This window comes from Rattus norvegicus, chromosome 5 (assembly GCF_036323735.1).
Source record: "Rattus norvegicus strain BN/NHsdMcwi chromosome 5, GRCr8, whole genome shotgun sequence".
Classification (NCBI taxonomy): Eukaryota; Metazoa; Chordata; class Mammalia; order Rodentia; family Muridae; genus Rattus; species Rattus norvegicus.
Genome location: NC_086023.1, coordinates 138,306,344 through 138,327,101, shown reverse-complemented (window position 1 = coordinate 138,327,101; position 20,758 = coordinate 138,306,344). Strand labels below are relative to the sequence as shown.

Here is a 20,758-nt window from a genome sequence, read left to right as displayed (position 1 = left end):
CAACAATAAAATTGCTTTCATTGCTACTTTGTAAGGGTAATTTTGCTACTGTTATGAATCATGATGTAAATATTTTTGGAGATAGAGGTTTGCCAAAGGGGTGGTTTTTATTTCCTCAGAGAAAGTGATGAGCTGAGAGCCCCACCCAAGCTTTATGAATATATGGCATGGGTTGAGCCCAGAGTATCTCTCTCTCTCTCCCTTGGCCTAAGCCTGGAAGCTTCTAGCCTCTGCACAACCTAATTTTCTGCAAGCCAGGGCTTTGACGGCTTCTGCTTCCATCCTCTGTCTGCTAACCTGGGCCTGGAATGTTTCTGCCTCTGAGACTTCCTGCTGAATACACTTACTTCTAGCTCTTTCTGAACTCTGGCTGGCTGGTTCAAATCAACTGTTCTGGCTCAAACACCTCTCCAAGCTGACTGACTCAAAATGCGTTCTCTTGTCTTCTGACTGGATTGTTCTCCTTGGAAAAGACGGCTTCTGAACTGCATTAAACTAAACTGCTCTGAACTGAACTAAACTGAACTGTCTCTCTCCCTCCCTGCTCTTAAGTAGCCTCTCTTTCCTGTCTGTTCTCCTGAGAGTTGGGCAAATCCTATCTCTAACTCAATCTGTCAAATCTTTCTCTGATTTGTCACTTTGTCTGCACCTCAATTAGACAACATTGTTTGGGGTTAGAGGTATGTACTAAAGGCAGGTCTGTATGCCAGCCAGATGGATCAAGGGTATAAATGGAGGGTATGTCTATATTCCAGCCAGAGGAATTAAAGGTGTGGAGCATGTCTGCGTTACAACCAGATCATATCTTTGCATGTGATCCCTTGTCAGACCAGCCATTTTACTGGATTAAAATCCCTCTACAGTTGTATCACAGTACTTGACACATGGGTTCTATGGACTGAACCATGTCTAAAAAGTCATGTGCTTTATCCTAATCCCACAGGACGTGACGGTAATTTGGGTAAAATGCCTTCCAAAGAAGTGGTTAAGTTAAAATGGATCCACTCACATAGACTCAAATTTAATCTGTTTGGCACCTGAGTTACAATGTGTGTGTGTGTGTGTGTGTGTGTGTGTGTGTGTGTGTGTGTGTGTGTGTTCATGTGTGCCACAATGCATGTGTGGAGGTCAGAGGGCAACTAGAAGTAAATTCTCTCCTTTGACCACGTGGGTTCTGGGGATCAAATTCAGGTTGTCAGGCTAGCAAACTCTTTCCCACTACCATCCTACCAGCCTGACTGCTGTCTTTATAAGAAGAAACTAGACAGGCACAGAGATTCGAGGGATGTGTACAAATGGAAGATCCAATGAAGACTCAGCAAAAAGGTAGCCGTCCATCACCCAGGAAGAGAGGTCTTAGAAGACACCAGATCTGGGTCTCCAGAGATGGCTCAGTCAGCAAAGTCTTATGAGTTCAAATCCAGAAAACAGGTCAAAAAGTTATCATGGTGGGCACACTTGCTCTCCCAGCATTGAGAGGCAGCCACAGGTAGAGCCCTGGGGTCCACTGTCCAGCTAGGCTCACCTGCTTGGTGAAACCCAGCCCTGTGAGAGACCCTGTCTCAAAAAAACCAAAGTCAAAACCAAGGTAAATAGCTCCGGAAGAAAGACACCTCAGGTCGGTTGTCTTCTAGCATCCACCTGCAACTCAAGCATGCCTGTGCACCCGAAGATGCACAGGGCTCGGGGAGGACAAGGGAGGGAGGGTGGGGAGGACAAGGGAGGGAGGGTCAGGGAGGACAAGGGAGAGAGGGTGGGGAGGACAAGGGAGAGAGGGTGGGAAGGACAAGGGAAGGAGGGTCAGGGAGGACAAGGGAGAAAGGGTGGGGAGGACAAGGGAAGGAGGGTCAGGGAGGACAAGGGAGAGAGGGTGGGGAGGACAAGGGAAGGAGGGTCAGGGAGGACAAGGGAGAGAGGGTGGGGAGGGCAAGGGAAGGAGGGTCAGGGAGGACAAGGGAGAGAGGGTGGGGAGGACAAGGGAAGGAGGGTCAGGGAGGACAAGGGAGAGAGGGTGGGGAGGACAAGGGAAGGAGGGTCAGGGAGGACAAGGGAGAGAGGGTGGGGAGGACAAGGGAAGGAGGGTCAGGGAGGACAAGGGAAAGAGGGTGGGAAGGACAAGGGAAGGAGGGTCAGGGAGGACAAGGGAGAGAGGGTGGGGAGGGCAAGGGAAGGAGGGTCAGGGAGGACAAGGGAGAGAGGGTGGGGAGGACAAGGGAAGGAGGGTCAGGGAGGACAAGGGAGAGAGGGTGGGGAGGACAAGGGAAGGAGGGTCAGGGAGGACAAGGGAGAGAGGGTGGGGAGGGCAAGAGAGGGAGGGTGGGAAGGACAAGGGAGAGAGGGTGGGGGGAGGACAAGGGAGGGAGGGTAGAGGAAGACAAGGGAGGGGGGAGGACAAGGGAGGGAGGGTGGGGGAAGGACAAGAAGAGGGAATGAGAGGGGAGGGGGAAGGTACAAACCTTGACTTGGACTTTCAATCTCCAGCAGTGTTGAGAAAATGAATGGCTGTTGTTTGTACCACGCCCCCATCTTATGGCCACCCAAGCAAACCAGTCCAGTCGGTGTTCCATGAAACCGTGGGAAATGACCCAATGACTGGCACTGGGACTGGGAGCATGAAGCCCAAGGCCCCACCCTCAGCATGACCGGCTGGAGGACTTGCCTGCCGCCTCTGCAGCTGCTGCAGACCATGCTGCCTCTCCTCCTCTGAGTTGAAGAAGGGCATGCTGGTGCGCAGAGGGATCAGCAGCTGGCATATCTTTGCATGGATGCTGCCCCAGTCAGCCTTCTGATGCACAGGACCACTGACAACAAAAACACAGCGTCATCCTGACCTCCGCCTCCTCCCAGCTCTAAATTCCAGAAAAGTCAGCCCCACCCAAACCTGGCAGGAGCCTAAAGCCTTTTCTGAGAAGAAAACCTATTTTCTCTCACATCTGTACATGAATAAACACTGCACTGTGGCCAGGAAGGGGTGGCACACACCTTTAGTTCCATCACTCGGGAGGGAGAGGCAGGAGGATCTCTAGGAGTTCAAGGCCAACAGGGTCTACAGAGTGAGGTCTAGGACAGACATAGGAAAACCGTCTGAAGAAAAAAAGACAACAAATGCTGGAAATAAGTAGGAAAAACGAACCTTTTTATACTGCTGGTGGGGATGCAGACTAAGTGCTCCATGGTCACAAGCACTTGCTCTTACAGAGGACCTGGGTTTGATTCTCAACGAACAGTGACTTGCAACCATTCATAAGTACAGTTTCAGGGGGTCCCAACCCCCTCTCCTGAGCTCTGAGGACACCAGGCACACATGTTGTGCACAAACATACATGGGGGCGAAACAGTCTTACAATAAGATGAAATAACTAAGTATTTTAAACGTTTAATCTGGGCTGGAGAGATGGCTCAGCAGTTAAGAGCACTGACTGCTCTTCCAGAGGTCCTGAGTTCAATTCCCAGCAACCACATGGTGGCTCACAGCCGTCTGCATTGGGATCTGATGCCCTCTTCTGGTGTGTCTGAAAACAGCTGCAGTGTACTTATATGAATAAAAATAAATAAATCTCTAAAAAAGGTTTGTTTAAACACTTAATCTAGAAAGAGTACTTGGATGTGGCCCAGCTATACCATGTCTGGGCATACATCTGAAGGACTGATGTCCACGTGCCCACAAAGATTTGTGTACATCTATGTTTATTGCTCCATGATTTACAATAGGCAGGAAATGAATCCAGCCTAGATGCTCATTAACAGTCAAATAAATAAAGGAAATGTAGGATGTCTACACAGCGGAATTTCATTTAGCTGTAAAGAAAAATGAAATTATGACTTTCTAAGGAAAATAGATGGAACGGGAAACCATTACGTTAAAGGAAAACAAACTGCAATTTCTCAGACCTGTAATACACACACACACACACACACACACACACACACACACACACACACACACACACCATAAAAGTGGGACAGTGTGAAAGGAGAGGGGGGATATCTAAAGGGAAGGAATAACAACAGAGGGTGAGGAAAATGTATATCATTAAGCAGAAGGAAATGTATATCATGAAGTAGGGAAGGAAACCAGCAGGAAGGGAAGGGAGGGTGGAAGAGGGCAGTGGGTGATATGAAAAAGGAAAGTGTGTGTGTGTGTGTGTGTGTGTGTGTGTGCGCGCACGCGCACGCGCGCGTGTGTGTAATGTCACAATAAAATCCTTTTCTTTGTATGCTAACCAAAAAATTATTTAAACTGAACAAGTAAAAGCTGTTGGGTTTGGAGAGGGGACACATGAGGAGATCTTTTCTGTAGACACCTGCTCACGCATGTATGCTGTGGCCCCTCCGCTAAGAACAACAAAGAACACCTTCTATTGTTCTAGGGTCATCTGGGCACATCTGAGGACGGAAGCTGATGAATTTGAGACTTTTTCTTGGGAAAAGTAAAGGAATTTACCTATGATATGGGTCTAAGAAAGACTTCATAAACATACCTTTTTTTCTAGTCAGTCTCGCAAAGAGTCCCACTAGTGATAGCTTCAGGCTTGCTGGGGGATGGGGCAAGCATTCACGGACTGCACTGGGCATGCTTTCTAGTCGCTGTGATGTGGGAGACACTTTTGAATGTAACTACTTGACTCTGGAAATAAAATCTGTTTGATCATGTTAAAGTTGAGAAAGTAGCAATAAGTGAGGTGTTTAAAGGCCCAAAGCCAGCGTCTTTAGTGTTCTGGAAAGGACAGTGACGATTTGGTTTATAGATTTTGTTAAAATACATCTATTTCTGTTGGTTGTTTGACAAGGTGTCACTCTGTAGCCCAGATAGGAACTCACAATGCAGTTCGGGTTGGCCTTCAACTCATGGCAATTCTCCTGCCTCAGCCTGCAATGGTATGAGGGTTTAATGTCTACATCCTGCCCAGCTAACTCTTGTTAATGTCTGTGTTTGCAGCCATCCAAATGGATTTGACAGGGTTTCTCATGATGGTTTGGATTTATATTTCCCCAATGAATAACAAGCATCTTTTCCTGTGCTAATAGGCCATTTTTGTATTTTCCTTTGGAGAAAGGTTTATTTAAATCCTATGTTCCTTTAAAAAAAAGAAAGAACTGGATCGTTTTGCTGCTTTTAGGAATTTGTAATATATTCTGGATATAAGACATTTGTCAGATGTATGATTTTCTCCCATCCTATGGGTTTCTCCTCCCCTTCCTCCTCCTCATCCTCATCCTCCCTGTCCTCCTCATCCTCCTTGTCCTCCTCATCCTCCTTGTCCTCCTCCTCCTCTTTGTCCTCCTCCTCTTCCTCCTTGTCCTCCTCCTCCTTGTCCTCCTCCTCATCCTCCTTTTCCTTCCTTCTAAGCAATATTTATTTATTATTATTTTGAGACAGGGTCTCACTATATAACCCTTAACTGGCCTGGAAATCACTATGTAGATCAGGCTGACCTTGAACTCACAAAGAGCTGTCTGCCTCTGCCTACTAAGTGTTGGGATTGAAGGTATCAATTTGAATGAATGGAAGCTCTACATCACAAAACCCAGGTTAGAGTGAGGACTTTCTAATAAATCAATTCTGATACTCTAACTGCTTCCCTTTGTAGTATCAAAAGGTGTACCCCAAGCTGAGTGAAGAGAAGACTGGGGCTGAATTTCCTGGAGGAACCCTCCCCCCAAGTGAGGCAGCATGGAAGCCAGGTCTAGTCTGGAAGTGACTAGTGGTCAGCACACATGCTGTTTTTTCCTTACAAAGGAAGTCATCTTAACTCGCTGGGACTTCTCAAGGGGACAGAGGCCCAGATGGTTTCCTGGGGTAGAGAGCCCAGCAGCAGTGGGTCAGGAGGCATTCTGTGTGTGTGTGTGTGTGTGTGTGTGTGTGTGTGTGTGTGTGTGTGTTGCTTCCTTTTGGGTCCTTGGTATAAAAAGTTTCTAGCTCATGAGACAGTCTCTTGGGCACCGGTATCTGCTGCTGTTTTAATCTCTCAGTGATTAAGTCCTCATGGTGAAAAGGAAGTTACCTCCATCGGTCATGGACACAGTGATGGGGAAGGAATGGTCAGTCCTGAAGAGTACCAGCCCAATCGCAGGTTCACAGAGCCTGGTGGAAAATGGGGTAGGGTTGTGCTCAACGGTGGCTACTTCTACAGAAGCAGAGTGGTACTCCTCAGACCACTTCTTTTTCACAGCTCCCAGATGTGGGTCAGGAGGGCGAGGCAGCCAGGTGACTGCTGCATTGTTTCTTCCATCCTTTATCCTGTTGTGGAGACCCCTGGCGACTGGGTTTCCAGACACTCGGCTTGTTTTTCTTGCTGGGACCAGTTCAGTTTCTGTGGCTTGGTGATGTATTTCTCCATTATGTGAGCTTGGTCACAGGCTTGGGATGACTGTGTCAACTACTGAAATCAGGTCCCACAGTGACTCCACTTTACCTGCGCCAGCCCTGGAGACCACCAGAGAGATCCCAAGATTGCCCTCATGTGGTCAGGCCTGACTACTCCCTCACCGTTAGCTCCCAGAACTGCACTCAGACAGCTCCTAGCTCTGTGCCCATGTTCTTTGCAGCACTTCCTCCCCCTTCTCCCCCTTTTTCAAAAGATTTGCTGGATATGGTGTTGCACCTTTAGTCCCAGAGGTAGGAGGATCTCTGAGTTTGAAGACAGTCTTGTCTACATACAGAGTTCCAGGACAGCAAGGGCTTGTCTTGGAAAACAAACAAGAAATTAAATTTTGACACGTCTATCTCACCTACTTTGGTTCTTCTGATGTTAAATTTGGCACTACACTGATTTGCGATTACGTTTCCTTCTAGCTTCCCACAGTCTCATGGCTAACATCTATGTTTTCCGGATACAGGGTGTTGTTGTTGTTGTTTGTTTGTTTTGAATGAGGGGGAAGGAAAGGATCTAAGTCTATCTATTCTACGTGAATATCTATTTGACTCAGTGTCATTTGTTAAAGGACCGTCTGTTCTCAGTGAACGTTTACGAGGGTTTCATAGCCTCTCTCTCCTGTACTGTCCTTAACACGGAAGCACTGTAGGGGCTGGAGAGGTGGCTCATCAGTTAGGAGCACTGGGTTCGATTCCCAGCACCCGCGTGGCAGCTCAAACTGTCTGTAATTCCAGTTCCAGTGGATTCATGACACCAGACATGCATGGAAGAAAAATACCCATAGCATAAAAGAAAATACATCTTTAAAAACTGTGTGTAGCACAGCGGTAAGTTTTGAGATCTCTGTGTGAATTTCAGGGTCAGCCTGTCTAAGCTGGACTTTCAGATGAACTGCATTGCATCTATAGACATTTGGGGATTGCACCTATCTTAGTAATAAGTATGTCAATGTCTTTGATTTCTTTCAGCATTGTTTTGTTAGGCAGTCTGTTCTACAACTCAATTTATAGCACATGACTCCTCCCACCACCCCTAGAAGGTTATAAAGGTCGGGCCTTTCTTCTGTCTGGGTTACTGGTCAGAGACAGACCTCTGGACTGTTTAAGGATTTGGCCCAAAGAAGAAGGCTGGTTTAAGGCCACATCATATTTACATGTCTAATAGCATATTATTCCTGTCTAATGCTTTCCCTTCCACCTCAGGACCTTCTCGGTAGAGTAAGACTTATTTAAAGGGATCACGTCGGTTTTCTTTTTGGACTGACCAAATATCATCTTTTATGATATTTCAATGTATAAGTCACACACTTCCTTGACTAAGTTTTTCTCTAATATTTTATCCTGTTTTGAATAAGGTAACATCCTTAATTTCACTTTGAAATTGTTCATTGCTAGTTTATAGGAATACAACTACTTCTGCATATCATGTAGTCCTGCTGTGTTCGTTGCTTAGTTGTGATTTTCTAAGTTCTTTATGGTTTCTGTGTTATAAGCCTGTTAGGATCCTCCAGGGCAAACCAGTATTTATTATAGAATTGGTCCATGTGATACTTGAGCATACGAGTTGCACAACGGGTGCTAGAGAGATGGCCCAACAGTTAAGAACAGTTGACGCTCTTCCAGAGGACACGAGATGGATTCCCAGAACCCATGCTGGGTGGCTCACAATCCCCTGTAACTCCAAGTGCAGAAAAATCTGATTCCTCTGTGCTCTGTGGACACCCGTTCTCGTGTGCCCCATCCCCAACACACACACAATTGAAAAAATAAATCTTTAAGACTTATAATGCGGGGTTGGGGATTTAGCTCAGTGGTAGAGCGCTTACCTAGGAAGCGCAAGGCCCTGGGTTCGGTCCCCAGCTCCGAAAAAAAGAACCAAAAAAAAAAAAAAAAAAAAAGACTTATAATGCTTCCTGAGTTGGAGAACCAGAAAAGCCAGAGCAGTGATTCAACTGAATCCAAAGGCTGAGACTAGAGGTCAGGGAAGCAGAAGAGGATCTACTTGCTTCAGGCCGAGAGCCCAAAGGTCTCAGAACCAGGAGGCTTATCGCCAAGGGCAGGAGAAGACGGATGCCCCAGCACACACGGAGCAGATTACCCCTGTGCCGTGCTGCTAGGTTCAGACCATCAGTGGAATGCAGGATAGGTACCCACTCTCCTTAGTGAGCATCCCCTTGACTCAGTCTACTAGGCCACATGCTCCTCTCTCCCGCAAACACACCCAAAAATAAGGTGTTTCAAGTATCCGGCATCCCTTACTTCAGTCAGGCTGACATATACAGTCGGCCACCATGATGAGGTCATGGCGTCTGTAAATGAGGTTGTGTCCTTTTCCAAGCTTGGCTGCCTTTCGTCATTGCCTTGCCTAGCTGCGCTCTGACTAGACCCCTCCCACAATATTGAAGGGTAGTGAAAGCAGCGTTTGGACTCACGGGCCTCATCCATGGAGAAGTTCGCAGTCTTCACAAGTGAGCATGATGTTAATTTCCTGTTGTTCTGGGTTTTTAGAAAACTTTGTATTGATTCTTTGTGAGTTTCCCATCATGCACCCCAGATCATCTCCCTGTCCCCTCATATCTACTCTTTGCCCTTGCAACCTTCTCTGCAAAACACAACACACAAACAACAAAAACAAAGGATAGAAAACGTCTCCTTGTGAAAGCTGCAGCGTGTCAGTGTGTCCCACATTACATCCCTCTGTCCACACATCTTCACTTGGAAATGCTCATGGCAATGAGTCACTGGTCTGCTTCTGAGACCTTAGGCTTCTACAACACCATCAATATTGGATCCTCATCGACACTCCTCCCAGTTATCCTGTTGCTGCCCTGTGTCATGGAGACCCTGCAGTTTCGGAACAGCAGGACTGGCCGCTTCATGCATCCCAGCCATTTGTAGATGATAGAGATTTTGGGGTGGGCCAATTCAGAGGCCTGGATCTGGGCCTAGGTGATAGCTGACCTGGCCAACCTTATCCAAACCACCAGGGTGAGCTCTCCAGCACTGCTTCAGCCATGCCAGCCAAAGCTGCCATAGGAAGGCGGCAGGTCAGCTCTCCTGCTCCCAAACCCTTGGGGTTGGCCTCAACTGCACCTGCACTCCAGAGCCAGCTCCTTGAGCTGCCTAGGCAAGGTGCAGGGCCCACTCTCCTGCTCTCACACCCTTGGGGCTGACTCAACTGTGCTTCCACCAGCTCTGCATTTTTTTTTTCTTTTTCTTTTTTTTTTCGGAGCTGGGGACCGAACCCAGGGCCTTGCGCTTGCTAGGCAAGCACTCTACCACTGAGCTAAATCCCCAACCCAGCTCTGCATTTTTTAAAACTCATTTTCTTTTAGTAAGTAGCAGGAATTCCCCCCCCCCACCCGTTTACTGTGTTTATTATGATGCTGGATTTTAGCCAATGGTTTTTCTGCATCTAATGAGACATCATGTGTGTGTATTCTATTCTGTTAGTATGGTGTTTTTACACACACACACACACACACACACACACACACACACACACACACACTCAACCTAAACTGAAATCCTAAAATAAATCCCAATTGCCCGTGATGTCTAATCCTTCGTATGTGCTGCCAGGTTTGGTTTGCTGAAACTTTGACAACTTTTATGTCTGTATTCGTTTGGGATATTATTCTGTAATTTTGTGACGCTTTATTTACCTTTATTACTGGGACACTGTGTGTCTTATAGAGTGAGTTAGGAATTATTTATTCCTCTTTTTAACAAATTAGAGAATCTGTGTTCATTTTCCTTTAAAGGAGAAAGAATACAGCAGCCTGTGTTGTCTGGTTTTGGTCTTCCATCACTTGTTTTAGATCTAGTCAGACGTTTCCTATGTCAGTTTGGTTGCTTTTCAGGGGTGTGTCTGATTTTCACCTGGGTTATCTAATTTCTTGATATACAGGCATCCAGAATGTTGTTATAATTTCCCTTATTTCTGCGAGGCTGGCAATAATGGACCGACTTCATTTCTGACTTTAGTAATTTGAATCTTCTTTTTCCAAACATTCTAGCTAAAGGTTTGTCAGTTTTTTTTTTTCGAGGAACTGATGTCTGTTTATCCTTTCTACAATTTTTCCTCTTCTCCATTCCCTTCACCTCTGCTCCTTCTCCTAGCGTGTCTACATCTAATGAAGAGCCATTCGTGAACGGGTTAAAGAATATATTTTTTGTTCTTTGTAGGTTAGTATGGAATACTAGGTTACTGATGTGAGGTCTTTTCTAGTGTGTACATTAACAGCTGTAAATCCATGGGAACTATGAATTCAATGATACCCTAGAAGTATGGTTTCAGTGTGTTGTTGTTTCCATCTCATTTATTTCAAAGCATTTTTCAGTCTCCCTTCAACCCACTGGATTTTAAAGAGTGTGTTATTTTGGCCTGATTGTAAACTTACCGATTTTCCTTCTGTTGCTGGTTATTGATTTCATTGTACCATAACCAAACCTACCTTCTGTGATTTTATTCCTTCCATATTTATGACCTAACACATCGAGAACGTTTTATGTGCACTGGATGCACACTCTGTTCTACAGATTTGGCTGGGCCTAGTTAATTTACAGTATTGCCCAAGTCTTACATTTCCTTAGGCATCTCCTGCCTAGTTGTTCCACTCACTACTGAAAGGGGACGAACAACGCTTCCAACTACTGTTGCCCCGCTGACTATTTGCCCCTTGCCTCTGTCAGCTGCAGCTCTGTGCATTCTGAGGCTCTGGTTATAAATACACTTACTGGCTTTTGCACTTCTACTGCTAATGACCCATTTCCACATAAGCACAAGACATTTATGGGCTCTAATACACAGTATGCATATTACAAAACAGGTAACTATAATCTAGGGGAAAGGTTGCCAGTGTGTCTCTTCCAGACAAGAGCTACTATGTTTCAGGAGCTCCAAGGTCTCAGGTGCAGTAACTCAAGCCCCCGGATGCAGCACAAAAGCAGCCATGGGAACTACATGGCTGCAGCCACCACTCTCTCTCCTTCCTCCTCTTCAAATAACAGAAACACGGTAGAGTATTTTCTTTACAAACCATACTATTACCATAGAAGTGGTAGAATGTGTTTTAAGGGCCTTGTTGTTTTGTTTTATTTTAATGGTGGGGGTGAATTAGAGAATTACTGAAAACAGATCAACAGAAACAGTTCACTGGGATTCAGAAACAGTCATGTTCCACAGCAGAGGGACAGACAGGCTGAGTCCCTGCCAACAATGGAAAAGGTAATGTATCCAACTTCCTGACCTTTGTTCCACTGACGGTAACTGATAAAGTTTGCCTTTCTAAATAAACAACTTTCTTCATACATCTCTGGGTGCCATGCATGTTGAGCTGTCTCACCCTAACATTCGCCACAGTCTGGGATATAAAGGAAGAGCTGGGATCACGATTCAGCCATTTATGAGACAGACATGGTTTATTCAGGGTCTATTGACCTCCATCTGGATGCCCTATGCAAGGCACACATTCTACCATCCACTGAAGCTTCTCGTTCTTTTCCCTTCCTTCTTCCTTTCACTTCCTCCCTCCTTCCCTTTCTTACTGAGACAATTCACACTGTAGCCCAGGCTTGCCTTGAACTCTTAGCTCATGCTGTCCCTGGATTTACTGTGATCCGCCTTCCTGCCTTTCGCTCCAATGTGCGGGAATTATAGGCGTGAATCACCACACCCAGTTTCCTATCACTTCTTATCATCAAATACCGACAGTTTCTTCCTGCTGGCCAGTGAGGGCTGTTAAGCTTGTATCACATTCAATTAAAGGGAAAATACTGCAAATTACTATTCTCTATATGCTGTGATCTACTGTAAACCAAGGGTCCTCTCATCTACTCCTAATGCTTCTATGTATACGTTTATAAAATTATCCTTCTTAAAAATGTTTAGTTCCCACTAAGCCTTATGACCTGGGCTCGAACCCACATGCTGAAGCAGAGAACTGAGGAGGGAATCTTTTGTCCAATGTGTGAAAGCTTCTGCAAAAGGCTACTGGGCGGGGTTGGGGATTTAGCTCAGTGGTAGAGCTCTTGCCTAGCAAGCGCAAGGCCCTGGGTTTGGTCCCCAGCTCCGAAAAAAAGAAGAAAAAAAAAAGGCTATTGGGCTATGAGCTGAGGCAGGGAGTAGGGAGGTAAAGATTCTGATACAGATAGAGGATTTTTGGGATAGTCAGGAGCTGGAAGGAGATTCACCCAGGAATGCTGATAGAGACAGAAGCATAAAACTGAAGGAGAGGTAACTTGTCATGTGGCACTCAGAGAACAGAATGAATAGGATTTTGAGATATGAGCTAGTTGGGGAACAGAGCCAAAGTTATTGACGTAGGCATTTCTTCATATATAATTCATTCTCAGAGTCATTATTTCTGGGAGCAAAAAAGGTGGCGGTAAAGCCTGCAGCTACAGAGAACTCACTCCTGAAAGTTGTCTTTTGACTTGTGCACACACACGCGCACACACACACGCCAACACAAATAAATGTCCTGTTTTTTAATGACCTGTCACCCAGGAACATAGTCACAATTCAATTCATAGTTTATAACATAAATAAATATTCAGAAGCAAATAGTAGGACTTTCACAAAAAACGTCAGGCTGCTTTACTGAGCCGTGGAATGATGGACTCTAGCCCATGGCCACTTGCCAAGACTGAGGACAGATGTATCACGCACAACATGGAGGAAGGGTACCTGGGACACTCTGAGAAAGGAAGGGTCACTGCATGACCAATGGCCTCTGCTCTGGTGAGTCAGGGTCTACTCTCCTGTGCACCACACTGCTGCTGCCTGCCAACCTCACTAACGCAGGCATCACACCAACTGAAGGCCACCCATACGGGCTTGCAAGGAATACATTCCAAATCCCTACCCCTTGTCTCACTGCCTAGCCCAAACCTGCATCTTTCTCGGTTTAAACTCTTCCTCCTAACCAATCAGACTTGTAAACTGTTTTTCACTCAACTCATAGGAAGAAATGCATCTTCTGCATATACATTACTTAGTATAAATGCAGGTTGTGAGTTACTCACGGCACCCCTGTGGGAAATGTGGAACTCACTGGCTGCCCCCCATGGCTTTCTTTCCCACTTAGCCTTCAGCCAAGGTCTTTCCTCCCTTGTCCAAACCAGTTCTGTATGGCTAGAAAGACCAACCCTTCTTCTCTCTGTCTTCACATAGCAGGGCCATACTGGCCTCTCAATACTCAACACAAACATTATTTCGTCCTTTTTAGATACTACCCCAGTCACCATGTTACCCTCCTCAGAAGTCTCAGGCCTTAGGAGTGACAGTATTTAGCATGTACAGTGAATAATAAAAGCTTTTAAAAATACAAGTCAGTTGGCTATGAGTTAAGTTTGGAAGGCCAACATCCTGGTTTTGCGAGGCCCAAAACAGAGTCTAGGGAGGGGGATGTGATTTAGTTTGTCTGGTATGCACGGTGCCTGGGGTTCTATCTCTAGTACTATACCAATCAGGTATGGCAACACACACTTGTCACCCTAGCCCTTGAGGGGTGTTGGTACGATGTTCAAAAGTTCAATCCTTAGCTTACATAGTGAGTTTGAGACCAACTACATGAAACCCTGTCTTATATGTTAATATGAATACACATAAAACCCTCTCGTTTTGAATTACTACCTCCCCTACACTCAAACTCCCTTAGCTGTGTGCACTGGCCAATTCGTCTTCTTTCCCGTCCTGAAGGACACAGGTCTTTCCTACTTAAGAGCCCTACCTGTGCCCTTTCTAGGGCAGGAACACTGGCTTTTTTTTTTTTTTTTTTTTTGAAGCTGAGGACTGAACCCAGGGCCTTGCGCTTGCTAGGCAAGCGCTCTACCACTGAGCTAAATCCCCAACCCCAAGAACACTGGTTCTTTAGCTCCTTATCTTCAGACCAACCGTCAACCCTCAGAGACGTTGTCTGCCCAATTTCTCCTCCCATTTCCTTTAACTTTCCATTTCTCCCTGAAATGATCATATGTGTATTTCTCTGTCTTCCGAGCTCTGCCTGAGCTTTGAGGGGACAGATCTACAGCACCTGGAACAGTTTGCAACATGGCAGCAGTAGGAGGCCTGCAAAACATCAGGTGAAAAACCAGCAGATTGGGAGAAGACGCAGAAGTCTTAGACACGCGTCTTCAAGCCCACTCAGAACTTGTGGGGTCGTTGGCAGAAAAGGCCACATACAACAGACACACAAGGCCGGACCCATGGTTGGGAGACAGGGAGGGCGCAGAGGCACCAGGCACCATGTTCCAGGGCCTACCAGTAATAAGTGACTGTACAGGCCGTGCACATCCGCTCAGCCGGGGCTTCGCACACCTCACAGCAGAGCCGGCGCCCCTTGGGCACCGCCAGCGGGTAGATCACGTTCATGGTGTGGCCAGCGGCGTCAGTCTCTAGGACGGTTGCCTGGCTAGCACTCGCAAGTCAGAGGTGTCACGTGACAACCACGGGCCAGCCCGGAAGTCAGGATTTCAAGGGCAAGGGGAGGGGCGGGACTAACAGCGGCAAGTGGGGAGGGGAGAGCACAAACTCCGCATCTCAAAGGTTAAATGGCCAGAACTTGATTGCAATGTAGCCCGAGATTCGGGAGAGCTATATGGTGGCCGGTATAGGTAAAAAATAACCATTTCGTTTTCCAGACTAGGAAACCCACATGAAGTATAATTTTTCTGGATTTTCGAGAAAGGTTCTTCTTCTCGATCCTCTTCGACTGGCTCTGACAGAACAGCCAAGCATTTCAAGCCTTGGCGAGGTCAAGACTTAGTGGCGGACATAGGAAAGGGAATAGGGACACAGTCACTATTTGCGGCTGCGCGCAGCTCAGGTATCCGGAAGGGGGCGTGGCGCCAGCGGCCCGGCGTGCCGGGGCGCTGTGTGTTTCCAGCGTGGGGTGACTACGGTGCAGATGGCGGAAATGGACCTGGTGGCTGAGTTGCCGCGTCCCGAGGGTGCTGCGCGCTGGGCCGAGGTTATGGCTCGCTTTGCGGCCAGGCTGGGCGAGCAGGGCCGGCGGGTGGTGCTGGTCACGTCTGGAGGCACTAAGGTTCCTCTGGAAGCGCGAGCCGTGCGCTTTCTGGACAACTTCAGCAGCGGGCGACGCGGGGCAGCGTCGGCGGAGGTCTTCCTGGCTGCCGGCTATGGGGTCTTGTTCTTGTACCGAGCACGCTCGGCCTTCCCCTACGCCCACCGCTTCCCGCCCCAGGCCTGGCTGTCAGCCCTTCGGCCTTCTGGCCCAGCTCAATCGGGCAAGCTGAGTCTGGAGGCCGAAGAGAATGCACTCCCAGGCTTTGCTGCAGCGTTGCAGGGCTACCAAGAGGCAGCTGCTGCCGGCACCTTCCTGGCTGTAGAGTTTACCACTTTGGCGGATTACCTGCATCTGCTGCAGGCTGCGGCCCTGGCTCTCAATCCATTAGGTGAATGCTCTAAGAAATTCAAAGGTTTCTTGGCTGTAGAGCCATTCTCCCTAGCCTCTTTTCCCTCATGCTTGCTGCCTACCCCACAGCAGAGGAACCCGAGTTAAAAAGAAAAGATCCCATGCCCTTCCCCGATTTCTTATACTCCGTTTTTCTTCACAGGCTCTTCTGCGATGTTTTACCTGGCCGCGGCAGTGTCAGATTTCTATATTCCTGTCTCTGAAATGCCTGAACACAAGATCCACTCATCTGGTGGCCCACTGCAGGTGATGGGCTCTTCTCTTCCACAGATCTGACCCCCTAAAACCAATCTTGGGTTACTTTCCTCTTGATCTGGATGGCCTTTCATCATTCTGTGTGAGCTAGGCACTGGGAATACAGAGATGAATAAGACCCTGCTCTCCCTCAAGGACCTCACAATCTAGCGAGGGCCTGCACACCAGCCATAATCACAGATCAGAATGATAAACGCTGTAGTGGAGGTATGTAAAGTGCAGTCAGATCCCGGGGTAGTGAGATGGGGGAGTCCGGGGTGACGGAGATGACTCATCAAAAGATGGGCAGAGGGCATGATCAAGTGGGGAAGGTGGAGTTTGCAATTGGGTAATGTTCTGGGAACCAAAGTGCTTTGGTAAGGCTGAAGAGGCAGCTTGCCTGCTTGTATTCAAAACCTTTGCATTCCTTAAGACCCTTGGACTTTATCCTGAGGAGGCCGGAGACACACAGGTAGAAGAAAAAGACAATAGTTGTTTGGATGCAGACGCACCATCCATTAATTGCGACCCTCCAGCAGAAGTAAAAGGGTTTTTTGTTTTTGTTTTTTTAAAGAAAATCCTAACATTCTGGAGCTAGGAAGTAGAAGGATAAATGGGGATGATTGTAATTTCAGGGAGAGGAATGGAAGGATAGTGTCGCTGCTAAGGATTGAAGGTGATTTGGTGTCTGGGAACCTGAGGGAATCATAGACATTTGTTGGCTGATGTGAGCAGTGTTTATCAATGAAACTGTACTGTACGAGGTGCACCTTTGGGATTGTTAAGTCACGCATTCCAGAGCACCTTACGTGAACCAAGTGTTACTGAGGAAGAGAAGTACACCGGTAGTTGCTGGCACTGCTTTCAGTCTGCAAGGGATTCCTGACGCACACAGGGGGTAAATGCCAAGAAGAGAGGTCAAGTAGGAGCTTGTGTGTGCGTCCTGTCACACTTGCAGACAGAACTCATACTCTTTAAAAATACTTTTAAAGATCTCCAGTTTATCCCTTTTTTTTTTTTTGCCTTGAAAAATATCCAGAATGTCGTAGTGTCCCCCCTTTGGTTGTATAAAGTTAGGAAACGGCAGGAACTTTAAGCAAATGAAGACCAATTCAGTCTTGTCCTCAGTACTCTAGTGATTGTATTAATACTTTTAGTTAATAAATAAAAAGAAACGTAAGTAGAAATCAGCAGCCACACCCACCGGCGTGTGACTTATTTTAGACGGAGAGGTTTAAAACCCAGTATTACTGGACTCCTGCCAAAGGAATATTTTCATGAACAGATTATAGTTATCTTCAGATTTGCTTTAAAAAAAAAAAATAGTTGGGGATTTAGCTCAGTGGTAGAGCACTTGCCTAGCAAGCGCAAGGCCCTGGGTTCGGTCCCCAGCTCCGAAAAAAAGAAAAAAAAAAAAAGAGATGAATATAAATACATAAAAAAGAGATAAAATACAATGTATAAGATTCTCAAAGACTGAAAAATATTGAAATGAGTTCAAGGAAGTGCCGGGCACAGTGGCAGCTCGCACCTCTAACCCAGGACTCTGGAGACTGGCAGGCAGATCTGAATTTGAAGCCAACCTGGTCCATATACCAAACTCTAGGTCAGCCAGGGACACTGGGACACTGTCTTTAAAACTAGTCAAATGAAGGGGAATGTTTGAGAATTTAATGAAAATGGCAGAGCAGTACAGGTTCAGAAAACATACTTTGTAGCAAAATGGATGTCCAGGCTTCGATATGAACCTAAACAAACCTACAGAACCCAGTCTTTGGCATTTAGCCTTGGGCTGCAAGAACTTTGCAAACTGTAAGAAAGCCCACTTACCTTAGGCAAAAGTCAGCCCTTGACTTTAGACCCCTGGGGGGACAGCTAGTGTTGACTTACTGAACTTTGCTTTTTCTGGTACAGATAACAATGAAGATGGTGCCGAAGATGCTCTCTCCTCTGGTTAAGGACTGGGCTCCCAAAGCATTTATAGTTTCGTTCAAGCTGGAGACAGACCCGGACATCATCATTAGTCGGGCTCGGAATGCTCTGGAAGTTTACCAGCATCAAGTAGTGGTGGCCAATATCCTGGAGTCAATAAAGTCCTTTGTGATTATTGTAACCAAAGACTCAGAGACAAAGTTACTGCTGTCTGAGGACGAGGTAGCAAGAGGCATGGTGATAGAAGAGAAGATCGTAGACGACCTTCGGTCTCGACACACAGCGTTTATATGTGACAGAAACTGAAGGGATGCTCCCCTAGGGTTAAAAGCCGGGTTCTCACCACTGATGTGAACTAAAGTTAATCCTTTGTTAAGGATAAACACAGTGAAGAAGTGGCAAAAAACAGTGTGCGGGCAAAGGCCTGTGAAACACTGGACACCTTGATCTGGAAAGTGAACAAGATTCACAAAGACTGTGTGATTGCGTGTTCTGCAGAGCAGACGGGACTGGAGCTGCTGTCTGTCAGCCTGCTGTACAGTAGAAAGATCGTAGGCGCATGAATGGTCATGCTCTGAAGAAGTACTTATCGAGTGCCTACCCTTTGCCAGGGCCTTTGTGCGCTGTGAGGGTCTGAAAGATGAGCGAGCGTTGTCTCGTTTGGGACCTGGATGTACAAAAATGTATGTGCAATAAAGTGTGTGCCCATAAAGGGACACTTGGGAAGGGTGGGTTTCTGGGTTTTTTTTGTTACTGTTTTTCCTCTTAAGACTGAGTTACTTTATGTGTTTGAGTGTTTCTGCTTGCATGTATGTTTATACACCATGGCTATGCAGTACCTTTGGAGGCTGGAAGAGGGAGTCAGATCCTCTGGAACTGGAGTTTGAGAGGTTGTGAGCCTCCATGTGGGTGCTAGGAATCAGACCTGGGTCTTATAAAAAGAAGTATGTTTACTAAAACAGGAATGGGGCAGATACTACCCTAAAGATAGTCTGTAGATCACAGACCTCTCTACATCCGCTCTTTGCCTCTTGTCCTAGATTTATTCCACAGTTAAACAACACTTTTCACATATTTTAGAACTGTTCTTCAGGTAAATAACCAGCCTTCCACTTGGGCCCTGGCAGGAGCTAAGTGATTGCTTCTGCCCTGAGGGAGCTGTACAGTGTGATAACGTGTGGGTTTGGATAGCCAGCTGGGATTCACCGAGTTCCATGAGTGAAGCCCTTGACTTGATCTCAGTTTACGCGCATCTACAGTGTAGAGTAAAGTAATGCGAAGATAGAGTATTGGTCTCACATCTGGCCCTTTATACTCACTACACTGGTGCAGTTACCATTTTTCTCGGTGGATCAGGCCAACACATTGATCACTGAGTCCCTGAGAAACTTAGAAGTTCTCACTAACCTGTTTTGGAGTAAGAGTGTATACCTAGTGCAGAAAACTCTCCAGTAAGGAAGCCATAAGATAGTCCTGAACACGGTTGGTTGGGTGTGTGTGCCGGGGGTGCTATTATTAATTATGTAGAAGTAGGTTTCTACACAAGCTTTGATTAGGGTCCGGTGATAAATTTCAGTGGTTGAGCACTTGGCTAGCATGTGCAGGCCTTGGGTATGATCCAGAGCAATGGAAAAAACTGGCTTACAGTACAACTCACAGTGTGACTTGTCATGGAGTTGGAAGGGTAGCCTGGTAAGGCATACAGAGACTTTCAATTATGACATAAACAGAAGTGGCAGGATAAGTAGAAACAATGAAATCTGGAAGTGTGGCGCCCAGGAGTGAAAACGGTCTCTTGGAGCACACAGTTGAGATGAACTTTGGTCTAGTTGGCAAAACTTCCAAGACAACAACAGGCTTCGCCACTGGTACAGTGCTGTAAAAGATTGACTTTCCTCTGCACGAAGAGCCTTGGCTGTGACTCCTCTGTACAGGGGGATCTGTGCTGCTAGAACAAGGTGATCTTCCCAATTATGTTCATGAGGGATCCACTCCAGATTGTTTTATTAAAGTCCTGAGAATCACTACCTTGTTTATACACTCACTAACTTTTTCCTCTCCGTTTATAGTTTGTTCTGAAATTTTAAAAACAGTATTTACCCAGGTAGAAGTTCCAGGGGTCTGTGTATCTGTGTGTGTTTTAGCAGGTAGGAATGCTTGCGAGGGCAAACAAGGCATTTGATCTAGATTGGAGGACCAAGGAACCTTTCCTATGGAGGTGGTGCTGCTGAAACTAGTTGGTGGGAGTGAGTTGTGATGGAAATGAACATTTTAGATCAGAGGGGGGAAGCACTTTTAAGGCCAAGGAAGAACTAATAGAAAATAGGAGATGCTATTCTGAGGAGGGACCCCAGATGATCCAGGAGGAGGGGCTCGCAGCTAGAGTAAGACCAAAAAATGTAAGTGGTGTTTTGGATACCAGCAAAGCAAAAGCTTCCAAAAAGAGAGCCTCCAAAATCCCAGCTTTGACAAGCACCTGGGATCTTGCAAAAAGAACATCTGAAGATTTAAGCTGAGCCTGTGTTAAAATGTATTATTAAAAATTCTTTGAGGGGTTGGGGATTTAGCTCAGTGGTAGAGCGCTTGCCTAGCAAGCGCAAGGCCCTGGGTTCGGTTCCCAGCTCAAAAAAAAAAAAAAAATTCTTTGGGGGCTGAAAGCAGAAGACACAGTTACTAGTATTTGCTGCTCTTGAAGAGAAACAAAGATGCATTCCCAGCACCCACAGAACTCCCAATGACTAATTCTAGTTCCAGGAGATTTGGTGTCCTCTTTTGG

At 46.5% G+C, this 20,758-nt stretch overlaps 2 protein-coding genes across 17 annotated transcripts in view; one reads left to right on the top strand and one right to left on the bottom strand.

Moving 5' to 3' along the window:
- Nucleotides 1–14,845, bottom strand: part of Zmynd12 (zinc finger, MYND-type containing 12) — a 33,013-nt gene extending 18,168 nt beyond the window's left edge. For 2 of the 13 annotated variants that reach the window (XR_005504454.2, XM_039110005.2), the window contains exons 1-2: nucleotides 14,644–14,844; nucleotides 2,660–2,801 (exon numbers count right to left, since the gene is read on the bottom strand). Coding sequence is in view for 9 of the 13 variants with exons in the window: in XM_039110005.2 (XP_038965933.1) it covers nucleotides 2,660–2,801; nucleotides 14,644–14,753 (252 nt within the window). In the remaining 4 variants the exon portion in view is untranslated. Of the gene's footprint in view, nucleotides 1–2,655; nucleotides 2,802–14,643 lie in introns of those variants that run through there. The other 11 variants (XR_005504455.2, XM_006238759.5, XR_005504452.2 and 8 more) reach the window with 10 other exon arrangements.
- Nucleotides 14,846–15,054: 209 nt separating this feature from the next.
- Ppcs (phosphopantothenoylcysteine synthetase) lies at nucleotides 15,055–18,708 on the top strand. 4 transcript variants are annotated; one of them, XM_008763998.3, is made up of 3 exons: nucleotides 15,055–15,207; nucleotides 15,959–16,062; nucleotides 17,965–18,708. In XM_008763998.3, exons 2-3 carry the CDS (start codon nucleotides 15,970–15,972, stop codon nucleotides 18,286–18,288), a joined length of 417 nt encoding a protein of 138 aa, XP_008762220.1. In that variant the 5' UTR covers nucleotides 15,055–15,207; nucleotides 15,959–15,969; the 3' UTR covers nucleotides 18,289–18,708. The 4 variants fall into 4 exon arrangements, with proteins under 4 accessions (XP_008762220.1, XP_008762221.1, NP_001034099.2 ...); XM_008763999.4 differs by lacking the exon at nucleotides 15,055–15,207 and adding an exon at nucleotides 15,221–15,351; NM_001039010.2 differs by lacking the exon at nucleotides 15,055–15,207 and adding an exon at nucleotides 15,289–15,796 and having other exon boundaries at nucleotides 17,965–18,705.
- The last annotated feature ends 2,050 nt before the right edge of the window (nucleotides 18,709–20,758 follow it).

What these genes read in the sequence shown, in the direction of transcription:
- Ppcs (NM_001039010.2), top strand. Translation starts at nt 15,289, where the DNA reads ATGGCGGAAATGGACCTGGTGGCTGAGTTGCCGCGTCCCGAGGGTGCT. An exon ending in CCTGGCTCTCAATCCATTAG is followed by an intron (nt 15,797 to 15,958) that starts GTGAATGCTCTA and finishes TTTTCTTCACAG; the next exon opens with GCTCTTCTGCGATGTTTTAC. An exon ending in CATCTGGTGGCCCACTGCAG is followed by an intron (nt 16,063 to 17,964) that starts GTGATGGGCTCT and finishes TTTCTGGTACAG; the next exon opens with ATAACAATGAAGATGGTGCC.